The 13,141-nt window shown below is 28.0% G+C and overlaps 1 protein-coding gene across 14 annotated transcripts in view; it reads left to right on the top strand.

Annotated features, from left to right (window-relative positions):
• The first annotated feature begins 5,805 nt into the window (after window positions 1–5,805).
• LOC100574507 (insulin-like growth factor-binding protein complex acid labile subunit) overlaps window positions 5,806–13,141 on the top strand; it is a 15,950-nt gene continuing 8,614 nt past the window's right edge. For 7 of the 14 annotated variants that reach the window (XM_016801973.2, XM_016801980.2, XM_016801974.2 and 4 more), the window contains exons 1-7: window positions 5,806–6,065; window positions 7,956–8,021; window positions 8,109–8,180; window positions 8,279–8,422; window positions 8,571–8,642; window positions 11,462–11,605; window positions 11,757–11,828. In XM_016801973.2, coding sequence (XP_016657462.1) covers window positions 5,851–6,065; window positions 7,956–8,021; window positions 8,109–8,180; window positions 8,279–8,422; window positions 8,571–8,642; window positions 11,462–11,605; window positions 11,757–11,828 — 785 coding nt within the window. In that variant the 5' untranslated portion in view covers window positions 5,806–5,850. The remainder of the gene's footprint in view (window positions 6,066–7,955; window positions 8,022–8,108; window positions 8,181–8,278; window positions 8,423–8,570; window positions 8,643–11,461; window positions 11,606–11,756; window positions 11,829–13,141) is intronic. The other 7 variants (XM_016801978.2, XM_029490960.1, XM_016801976.2 and 4 more) reach the window with 5 other exon arrangements.

Raw genomic sequence — 13,141 nt, 5'->3', positions numbered from 1 at the left:
GACATCTTCTTAAAGCGAATAATGCAATGCTGTTCTATTCTTTACCGATATTTATTTAATTTTGCCGTCCTAAATGAACACATGGTTTCCTTGTGCCTATAGTGACCAAACCGGGTTTGGATACCTACTTCAATGGTTAGAACACAAATAAATCATATTTTATTTCTATGAAATTATAAATTATATTAAACTGAAGACATAATAAATTATATATAAACCACTATTGAGATTATATTTATCACAAAACGAGTGACTGAAGTTTCCAAGTTTCCTCTTTAATTGTTAATGTTCGTTCATCGTTGTTCATCTTACCTAATACTCGTACTGTAATATATTATTTATTAAATGTAGACAGTGCTTCAACTGGTGGTTGGTATACCAAATGAATATATTCTCAATACAAAAGAGGCATGTAGCAATATAAAAAAACTTTTAGGAAATGCTTGGTTTAAATTTTTAAAGGGTTTCAACATTCCAACTGTCAGCTGTCCAATACCAGTGGTAATGTATGAAACATTAATACCAATTAGGTATTTATATACTGTATACCATACATTTATAATAACTATAATAATATATATACATACAGATCCTGATTTACCAATTTATGGGCCCAGTACAATTTTTAATTTTAGGCCCCAAATTCATGAAGGTCATATTTAAATCATTACGATTTAAAATACGGTCACTAGTGTTAATGATCATAATATAATATATCCATAATATTATAGTTAATGTTTCGACAGTTTTACCCAAAACCACAGTGTTTAGGAATTATTATTTACAGACAAGAGTATATTACATACATCAAACGGACAAGCGGTACGTTTAAATATTTATTATTTATATTATAAAATTAAATTATTTTTATAGAGTTCAATTTTTCACACTTATTCTTACATAATTAATAAATTAAATACATATTACCTATATGGCTATACATGACTACGTTTATTAGCATGGAAATGCATACATAAACATTTGAAATATTTAGAATAAAAGAGTAAATAGTAATATTAATTATTGTCATCATACAGACTATTGAAATAGGAGGCACTTAAAGTAAGTTGTCTTAATATCAAGGGTATTATCCAAGATTTTTATTGCGGTGGGGGCTGGGGTAACTAATAGATATTTGTTTATAATCTAGCTGTCGCAGAAAAATATATTAGAAGAACAATATTAACAAGTTAATATTTAGGTATTTATTTGTAGAATATATTATATAATTTATATACTCTCTTCCAATTTTATCGTATGTGTCTTTAAATTATTTTAATGTAAAAGTGAACTCATCATGGTGATTACCTTTCCTGTAGTCCTGTCTAAAAAGGATGTCTTAAGATGATGCCAGGCGTTAGCGCACTATTTGTTTCTCCCTCTGACTCACGCGGATATACCTTATACCTATACAATTTATAAATTGAAAACGGAAAAAACCAAACAGTTGTTTGTACTATAAAAATTGTAGGATTGACTGTACATTATAATTGCTATAGGGATAGCTATAAGGTTAGTCAGATTTACTAAAATATTATAGTTAAGTTATTATAGTTATTTGAACTGAAATATGCTATTTTAACTATATTTTTTAGTTAATTAAGACATCAAAAACTTCATTAAACTATAAAATATAGGAAAGATTACAATAGCAAATAACTATTTTTACATAGTCATAATAAGTAAATCATTTTAGTTATTTTACCTATTAAATAGTTATATCTACTATAATTTGTTTAACTGTAATATTATAGTAATTTTTTTTCTCGTTCAGCAGAACCAATTGTGTAATACTTTTAGTATTGGATCTATTAGTATTGTAATCTATCTATTATCAAACAAATGATAACATTATCCGTGTCGCTATATTGGTTTTTTTTTTAATACTTTAATGTGCATGGAAGACGTAAGTTATGAGCGTGTAATAGCCAATGAGCATAATTTAAAATTGGTTAAAAATTGCATACAAATTAAAATATTCAAAAAAAAATAAACAACAGTGACAGGTAATATTTTTAAGTTAGAGTTTGATAATAAGTAAATTCATTCTAATACTAAAAGCAACAACACAAAATTTGTCTGATGAACGTAAATTTGCCATTTTGCGCGTAGGCCAGAGAGAGAAAAAAAATAGTGCGCTGGTGCCTGCTAAATAATATACCTCAATAGGTATACATACTTGAAACTACTACTACCAATAAATTATGCAATAAATCATTATAATTGTTACTCAACATGGTTTTTTTATACTTTTATTTTTTATAGTAAAATATATAATATATTGTGATGAAAATTACTTATTTATTTAATATTTAGACATGGATGATTTCATGAGAAAATGTTTTAAATATTTATAATAAAATATAGTTATTGGTCACAGATTATGTGACAAATTAGTAAATGGAATAGTTGCAGTAGAACCTATAGATGTTACAATATGCTCAATTTCACTTCGAGATATATTAAAAAAAATTTAGAAAACTCAAATTTATTAGATGTATCATTGAAATATACAGAAAATATGAAATCCAGTAAGTTAATTTATAACTTTATACAGTCCCAACTATGGAAAGAAAAATGTTCAATCAATTCAAATAAACTTATTTTACCATTATTTTTATATTTTGACGATTTCGAAGTCAATAATCCACTCGGTACGCATGCTGGTTCGCAAAAGTTCGCCGTGGTATATGTTTCCTTAGGTAGCATGTTTACCTCCAGAGTTATCTTCGTATTTAGATCAAATATATTTGGTATCACTTTTTAAAACCAATGACAAAAGGGATTTTGGAAATAGTGTTATTTTTAAAGACTTGATTTCAGAATTAAATTATTTATAAAATACTGGTATTTTTGTTACAGTCGATAATAAGGATCACCATATATTCTTCTCTTTGAGTTTGATTGTATGAGATAATTTGACCTTACATTCTATATTAGGGTTTACTGAAAGTTTTGTTTCCAGATATCCATGCAGGTTTTGTAAAACAATTAAAATTGAATGCCACGTACAAACAACAGAGGTAGAAAAGAATGTTAGAAACTATATAAATTATGCTGATGATTTTGAAATAAATGAAGCATTATTAACTGGAGTAAAATTTTCATCTGTTTGGACTGAAATAAGTTCTTTTCATGTGACACAGATTTATTGTGTGGACATAATGTACGGCAGGCTAGAGGAAGTATGTAATTATGACATAGGTTTGATGCTAAAAACAATGATTTTTGACCTAAAATATTATACAGTTGATAAACAAAATAGTAGAATAGAATTATTTGACTATGGATCCGTAGATATCGGAAATCAACCAACATTAACTGCTAGTGAAACATTGAAATGTAAAGGAAGTAAACTGAAAATGTCAGCAAGTGAAATGCTATGTTTTTTTAAAAACTATTGGGACTCATTATTAGTGATTTAGTTCCTCTTAACTCAGAAATTTGGTCAATGTACATTATACTTGATAACATTTTAAGTATAATCTTATCAAAGTGGATTAAATTTGAAGACTCAATACTCCTTAAAGGAGCACACAACAAAATAAAAAAAAATTATTTAAATTATTTTTAAATGTTAAATTATTATAGGTATGGCATATGAAGTGATTTGGTGAAAATCCGATGTAAAAAAAATTATTGCTTTAAGAGATATTAAGAAATGTAAAATAGCCGCGTGATGTCATTGGGCCCTACTCTTCATAATTGCCTATCTTATACGTGTAAAAGTTCCTCGCTTCTCAAAACGATTTACCAACCTAACCATTTTATTTTTGAAATTTGATTTACGTATAAATGTGTGGTTTTATGTGTTTAAGACGACTCAAGAATCAGAATTTTAATATGACGTTTAGTTTTTTAAATATTAATAATCTTAAAAGAGACATTTTGGTTAAACGGCATGTCATGGCGGTCGGTGGACCCGTAAAAAAATTACTATAAACATTGTCAAATAACTAAATTTAAAAGTAAAGAGTACTAAAAAATTATATTAAAATGACTATAAATATTGTTCATATAATTAAATTGTAAAGTAAAGAGTACTAAACATTTTTGGTACAAAACACCATAATTTTTGTCTGGCCAACTATAAATCATACCTACATATTTATGATTTTTGCACATGGGCCCAACACCTTAAAATAAAAAGAAAAACAGTCAACTCCAGACTCCATTTACTCCGCCCACTATTAATATACAAAACCATTATCAGACCAGTTTGGCAAGGCTGGGCAAGTTAACTATTTTTTTTAACTCGTTAAGTTAAGTTAATTTGGAAAAATATAAGTTAAGGTTAAAGTTAAAAGTTACTTTCCTTTTTTATTTAACTTGTTAAAGTTACAAGTTAGTTGGAAAAAATAAGTAACTTAACTTAGTTAAAAATAATTTACTTTTTTTTTTCATATAAAACTTATAATTACACCATTTACACCTCATGTTAAAGATCTACAAATAACATAATATTATAATGTAGGTCTTTATATCTTAAAAAATGTATTTTGTTGTAGTACTTATATATTATGAAATCCAACAAAATAATTAAATTATTTGTATATTTTATTTTTTTACCTAAAAGTTTTCCAAAGTGATGGTAAAACTTTTAAATTTTACTTTGTTATTACCAACTATGAACCAAATATTAATAATCAAATTAATTATAAAAGTATATAATTTAACGTGATTATAAAATGAATTAACGAGTTAAGTTATAAGTTATTTAAAAAAAAAAGTAATTCGTTAAGATAGAAGTTACTTCTTAAAAAAAAGTAACTCGTTAAGTAACTTAGTTAAAAGTAACTTAACTTTTTAACTTAACTTTAACTTTTTAACTCGTTAATGCCCAGCCTTGCTGTTTGGTCCTATGGCATCCAGATTTGGGGCTCTGCCAAACCCTCCAACACGAGAACAATCCAGGCATTCCAGTCTATCTGTCTGAGGCAAATTGTCTCTGCTCCATGGTTTGTCACAAATAATAATCTCCACAAACATCTAAATATTCCATCGCTCTCTCAATTAACAAAGTCTCACTACGTCTCCTTCCATTCCAAGTTAATCCAACACTACAATCCATTAATAAAACGCATATCTTCTCTAACAATCCCTGACAACCCCCAGAGACGTTTAAAACGCTCCTGGCCTAGAGACCTTCTAATTTAATCTGTCGGGTGGCACTACTGAGTGCCCTCCTCCATCTGTTATACTCGATATGTAAATACTTTGTCTGAATTACTTATTGTACTAAATTGTTGTATAGATTGTAATTATATTTTAAATAATAAAAAAAAAAAAAAAACATATTTTTAGTAAATCTGACTAACATTATAGCTATCCCTATAGCAATTGTATAATACAGTTAATTTTACTATTTTTATGAAAATACCTGTTCTGTTTTTTCCGTGTTTATTTCATAAAAGGGTGAAGCTCATTAGAAATAAAATAATTTCGTATAACAACAGGAAAATCCTTCAATAATTTAAAAAAAATATTAATGTATAAATAAATAAATTTGTAATTAAAAAATATGAATTATGTATATTGTATATGGTATATTGTAAACTTTAATAACTAAGTTGCATAGATTAGGTAGGTACGCCAATTTTTAATAACATTCCTCACATTAACTATATAAGGCTTACCCTTTGTATTATAATACATACTAATTAGGTGATTTTACTATAGATTACATTATTGATTATATATCATACATTATCCAAACAGGAAAACGTGCAAGTAATTTGTAATCGTTGGCAATTTAAATGACGACAAAAAAAAAAAAAACCAAGTTTGGTATTGTATATAGGTATGCAAGTGCGATTGTGTAGACAGTGTGCTTTGCGACCAGTCTGAGCGATGACTCTACCGATGCATCAAGACGCCGCCGCCGCCTCTGTTTTCAGGAGGACTATGATGCTGCTACTTTTGCTATTGATGTTCTCCTTATCGTCGTTTCAATCGGTCACCGCAGAGTGCCCGGGCGGATGCACGTGTTACGATGAAGTTTTTGCATGCCATGACCAGGAACTGGACCGGATACCCGACCGCATACCTCCGGCCACCAAAGAGCTGTAAGTCGACTATACGGAATATAATACCAATGTTAAAACGCCGGGTGTCGAGTTTTAAATTGTACTTAATAATATTTTACTTTTCCCGAGTATTGCGAAACCAAATTTATCAATAATTGTGTTAACGCCAGTGGCGTTTTTGTGGATGCAAGGTGGGAATTTTCCAGTTTTGTTATTAAACGCTATTATTGTATTTAAATGTTAGCTATATCATAATATAATTGGTATCTTTTAAAAATTGAATTATATACAATTTAATCTAAATCGAGTTAATACAATTTAAAAATAATTTACCCCGTTTCCCTCACTACTGAATACTGCTCAAATACGTCTCGGTGTTATGATCTTATGGATATTATAATTCGAGTGGCGTGTATGCAATTTTAAGATCTCACAATCGTATTGCATCGTATCATTCGTATCGAAGGTTGTGTTGCTGGCGCACTCCCACTCATATTTAAGGAGTAATAACTAATGGCCATCGTCCTGGGTCATAATATAACACTGGAGCATTTTTGGTTATACGGCAACGGCACACTAGGTGTCCTAAAAATGCTGATCAAATATTGTTACTTTTTAATACAAGGTTTAAGGAAGTCGTTCTTATAGCGATTTAAAAATATCATAAATACATAAATAGGCATTGGTATATTTGTTTCCGGCTTGTAAAAAAATAAGCTAGTAGCAAATTCGTAACAAATTATTGAAGTATTATTTGAGCAAGCCTGGGCTAGTTAATGATAATTTCAATTGAGTTAAATTAAATTGATAGAAAACATTTTAAAAAGTGTAAAGTTAACAGTTAACATGATCTATTTTTTTTAACCAGTTAAGTTATAATTATAATTATTTTTTTTTTAAATATCTTTATAAATGGTAAATACCCATTAACATGGTTAAAAATAATAAAAATTATAAATATAATTGAACACAGGAAATAGCTAATATATGAGCATAACCTAATAGTTTTAATTAAAAAATAACTTTTTTATGTTCTTGAGAATTGTACATTTGTGATTTGTATTTATGTCAATATCATAATATAATATACTATTATTTATTAGTTATTAGTACTTATTAATTATTATAATTGTTATTGTTATTAGTATGCCACGGTATGGGATGATATATCTTTATATTTAAATATAATATGTTAATGGAAAAATAAATAAATTTAAATTTAAATTAACTTAACTTGAATTTGATTAATGGTAACTCATTATTTAATAAGATTTTATCAATTATAATAAGTTAAGTAAAAAATTAAGTTAATAGAAATTAAATTTAAAAAAGTTAAGTTATAAAGTTAAAATTAACTCAACTGTCGTTTTTAACTCGTTTATTCCCAAGCTTGGATTTGAGGTTGTATTACTAACTGATGGATATCAATTTAACCCCTTGATTCAGATGATCACTGTTTTCACTCGAAATTAAACGCATGTTTTTAAAACATAATATATTTCATAATCAATAATTATTTTAAAATTATATATCGTTGTAAAGCCAGTAATTCGCTTAACATTAATATTGTCATTTGAAAAAATTAATTTGTGAAAATCCATGTTGTCACACTACCCAGTACATGTACACCGAATTTTGTGTAGGTTTTAACTTTTTAACTTTTAAGTCCCAAAATGAACGTCATAGGATTATGGAAAAATGATAATTTTTTATCATAAATAGAGCCATAACTCGTGCAGATTTAGATATTAATGAAAACAATAATTATATCGATATATTTCACTTGATTGACATCCGTAGGTACCTAAGTACAAAAAAAAAAAATAGAAATACAAGTGAAATAATTTACATAAAACGAGGGACAATAATATTATGAAATAATCATATATTTTGTATGATAATAATTAAACAAATTGTATTGTATTCTAGGGACTTGAGCTATAATGAAATCAGGGATATCGAATCATTAACTCATCTAACAGAGTTAGAGACCTTGTGAGTTATAATATACCTAATATAAACACTTTGAAGTGCATAGGCATTATTAATTAATTATAACTTAGAATGTAAACATATTTTCAGACTTTTGAGCAACAATAATATAAGTGAAGTGAAAAATGGTGCATTTGCAAACCTTTCGAAGCTTCAAACATTGTAAGAATATAAATTAACAAATTGCTAGTGATTATTTATTTATTTAAAAAATATTATTACCTATATATTATGTATATATTAAATTATTAAATTATTAGATTCTTGAGTGTAAATAAAATCGATAACATTGACATTGGGGCTTTTAATAACTTAACGAGTTTGAAAGTATTACACTTGGATTACAACAACATTCATAAGATCGATTCGGAAATGTTTAAGGGACTTACAAAACTGAATAGACTGTAAGTACCTATTAAACACATTTTTCATGTGATCGTATTATAAAATACACCTAATATAAATAATATATATAGTACACCTAATATAAACACATTGAAATGCATAGACAAAATTAATTCATTTTAATCCAGAATGTAAACATATTTTCAGATATTTGAGCAACAATAATATAAGTGAAGTGAAAAATGGTGCATTTGCAAACCTTTCGGAGCTTCAGGCGTTGTAAGAATATAAATAACAAATTGCTGTGATTATATATCTTTATATAAATAATTCTACTGTACGTGTGTTTGTAAGCGAACTCCTCCTAAACGGCTGGTCCGATTTTGATGAAATGTTTGATGTGTACTTGAGTGGGCCCTTGAATGGTTTAGATTCACAATCAGACCCGGTAGGACCATTCCAGAGGGGATCATGACGTTGAGCCGACAACCAGTAGGCCGACAAGATATAAAGCCGACGGCGTTGGCCGACAGGATATCAGGCCGACATGGTATCTAAATTGTATATATTAATGTTTAAAATTAAAAAATTGTTTACTTAATTACAATTTATTTTCGTCTAAAAAATATATTAAAAAATTAATTACCTACATATTTTAATATAAATTTAATTTTAAAATAATAAGTTATTGTTAAATTAAAATATATTTAATATCAATATTAATAGTATAATCGTCTAAAAATCGTAAATCGTAAAAAAATTACATTTATAGTTTTATATTATAAGCTACCCCTTTTAGAAAATCTATCAGGGTCCTATTACCTTTATCATTAATAATATTATTTAACCGTTTCTTACGAGCAGCATATTTTGGATGTTGTCGAAGCTTTGGTTTTCCAGATAGAATTAGTTCAATTTGGCCTAAAACATCAGATTTAATTATGAATCATAAATGAAATACATATAATGTCAAATAATTTATGTATTACTACACTAGTATACTAACCTATTGTATTCATCTGTTCTTTTTTCATTTATGAAACAATATGTAAACACCCAATATGATCTGCTCCAATTAAAGTCTTCCAACGTTTGTGCCATGATTCTACCTTGTTTTGAGTTCGAGGTATATCTAATTCGTTGTTATGACTTACTGACCAAAATTCTGGTGGAAATAAGGGCGGAGACCGAGATATTGTGCCATTTCTAAATGTCCGACGAATTTTCCCATTTACATAAGTCTCATCAAACCAATTATAAATCTCAATTGGTATATACTGTTTTATTTCATTAAATGCTGTTAACATTTCATTTGGTAGTAAAAATGCCAATGCAGGAATATAGCGTAATTGTAAACTAAAATGTTCATCGGTACCATACGCAGTAGCCAATCCACACGATTGAATTTTCCTCCAATCATTCTGCTCCAAATGAAAAAAGCACCCTATTTGGACACATTCTGGAAATATGTCGTGTATTGCATTAATTGCTGCTTTTTCGAAATCATTAATTTTACAAGCTGGATTAAGATCATAACCATAGTTATTGCCTATCTCAATCAGATCTTGAAATAAGTGTTCATAACATTTTTGATTTTTACTTGACATTAAAACATAAACTAATGGAAGAATTCTCGAGTTTATTCCTCAAACTGGGATGTGAATAGTGTAAATTTGTAAAAATATATTTGGGACTGTCTTGAAAGTCCCGTCCATAATCCAAAATTTAGCTCTTACAAGTTTTTCAATTTCAAATTTAGATGAAAAAATCAATATTTTATCGTTTTCTATTTTAGACTCACGTAATAGAAATAATTCTCCAGCAAAAGTATTTCGTAGGCTTTCAGGAATATTAATATCTTCTAAAGTTGTTGGTTCGGCTGGTAAAGATTTTCTTCTTCTACGTTTAATAATTTTTCGTACAGCTTCAGGACCAGGTAAATATGGTTGAATACTTAATGGTATATTGCTAACTAGTTTTTGCAATATTTGCGATGGTTTATCACGTGTAGAATGTGCTTGTTTTTTTATATCTGATCGAAAATCTATAACTGTTGCCCTGTGAGCTTCGGGTGCGTGGTTATGATCTGTAGGCGTGGCACGAAGTGTATGTAAACCATTGACACAATCAGTCGTAGCTCTGGCATTACAATTTTCATGTGTTTCTAAAGTTTTTCTATGGATTCTTTTTTAACACTCCCAGTTGTACCGATTTTCATGCACTTTATTTCGTACCATTACATAGCCATTTATAATAAGTTTGTTGTTCAACAAATAACACTCCATTATTATAAAATAAAATACGACGAAGGCACAAACCTCACTGATTCAATATTACATTAGAGAATAACACATCGGCTCTTCGGTTGTATGATGTATATTACTGGTTCGATATCTTATCTCAAATAATTGTTTTGATAAATATCGATATAATTTGAAAATTTTGGATATAATATCTATATCACAATAATAATACCCAACGTCTCCGACGGGTCTTCGGCCGTCGGCTCGTCGGTTGTCGGCTCACCGTCCTAGTCCCATTCCAGAGAGAATTTTGAGATTTACGGTGGATATTTTTGTTTATAAATGGTTGCCATTGGTTTTAAAGCTATTATAATAATAAACATATTATATATATAAATATATATATATATATATATATAAATTAATATTTGTGGGTAGATTAGACCTCTGGGAATAAGGTAGGTTAATTTACAAAGTGTTAAATTTGTTTTTTGTACATAAAATTTTAGTACGGTTAGGTTACAGATAGGATTTTGTATAAATTGATTATGATATAAATCCACCGTAGGTAGAATTAAGTAAGAACGATACGTACAAAGTGCATGGGATCCGCGATCTTCCGCAGGTAGATTGCCTAATTGATAGTACACTACTGCGAATAAGAATTTTCATTCCAGGCAACGGAAAAGTTATGATAAATTTTGAACACCGAATATTAAATAACGAATTGAACAAAGTTTGAGCCTTATAGAGTTGGTACATTTAACAGGAAACGAAGTGCACGGGATCTGTTAGTTTATTTATAAAATATTATTACCTATATATTATGTATATAATAAATTATTAAATTATTAGATTCTTGAGTGAAAATATTATCGATAACATCGAGACTGGGGTTTTCAATAACTTAACGCGTTTAAAAGAATTACACTTGGATTACAACAACATTCATAAGCTCGATTTGGAAATGTTTAAGGGCCTTAAAAAACTGGATAAACTGTAAGTATTAAACACATTTTCCATGTGTTCATATTATACAATACACCTAATATAAATAATATATATATAATAAAATATACCTAATATAAACAGTTTGAAATGCATAGACATAATTAATTAATTTTTATCCAGTATGTAAACATATTTTCAGATATTTGAGCAACAATAATATATATAAAGTGAAAAATAGTACATTTTCAAACCTTTCGAAGCTTCAGACATTGTAAGAATATAAATTAACAAATAGCTAGTGATTATATATTTATTTATAAAATATTATTACCTATATATTATTTATACAATAAATATCATTAGTTCCTCTGACAGAGTTACAGTTCTTGTGAGTCACACTATAATGCAGGGCTTGAAACCGTTTTCAAAACCGATTTCAGAAACCGGTAAAAACCGTTTTAAAACCGAAACAGAAAAAAATTTGATACCGGTATTAAAGTCAATACCGAAACCGGAAAAAATTGGCTACTGGTATTAAAGTCAAAACGGAAACCGGAAAAAATTGGATACCGGTATTATAATTTAAAATAAAAACCGAAAAAAATTAGATACCGGTATTAAAGTTAAAACCGAAACCGTAAAAAATTGGAAACCGGTATTAAATTCAAAATCGAAATCTAAAAAAATTGGAAACCGTTATTTTTTTTTTCAATTGACGTGTTTTTAAATACGTGAATTCCATTAATACGCATAATTAATACTCATAATAAAATTTAGATCATGATTAAGATATTGATAACCATTTCATTATTCGCCAAATTATTAGTTGCTTTAAGTAATATAATAATATAAATTATAGTTACTAGCAAATACTATATATGACAATAGGGGAGAAACAATGATAATTGTATAGATGATACAGGACCCTGAAAATACTCGAATGCGCTATATTTGTATCTTTCAAGTTTCAATCCTAGACCGTTCGTTACTTGCCCAGGGGAATTATCCATGTGTCGCGATTTTTGGTACTAGTTGTCCCGTATTTTCTTATAAGCTATAACCCCTATAACCCATATAGTGTTTGCTATTATAATTTATTATTATATTATAGTTATTTATTGGGCAGTGGGCACCACATTACATTTGACATTTGACAACAACATTAGATTATTTTACGGACGACCGCGGCGGCCCGTATATGTCTATTCATATTTTATTGAATAAGTATTAAATTCTAAATAGTATAATGAATAATCCAACAATAAATAATAAGATCATCATATAATTACTGAGAGCCAATTATTTATACACGTACAATACCAGGAAAAACTTAAAATAGCACGGGCTTTAAATTGGGCTTTTGATTTGCGTGCATCTTTAGATGAAGAACTTTTGGAGGCTATAATGGTTATAAGATGTAATGAACTATTTAAAAAAATCATGTTAAAAATATATATAATAGTGTAATAAAAAAGGTGATTGAATAAAAATTAAAAAAATTGAATATTAATTCATAATTGAGGCTTTGGTGTTAAAAAATAATTATACTTAATGATTATTATAACTGGAGCATAATTTTTTTTC

The sequence above is a fragment of the Acyrthosiphon pisum genome, chromosome X (assembly GCF_005508785.2).
Source record: "Acyrthosiphon pisum isolate AL4f chromosome X, pea_aphid_22Mar2018_4r6ur, whole genome shotgun sequence".
Lineage (NCBI taxonomy): Eukaryota > Metazoa > Arthropoda > Insecta > Hemiptera > Aphididae > Acyrthosiphon > Acyrthosiphon pisum.
The sequence above is the reverse complement of the archived record's forward strand: the minus strand, read 5'-3'. Positions and strand labels throughout refer to the sequence as shown.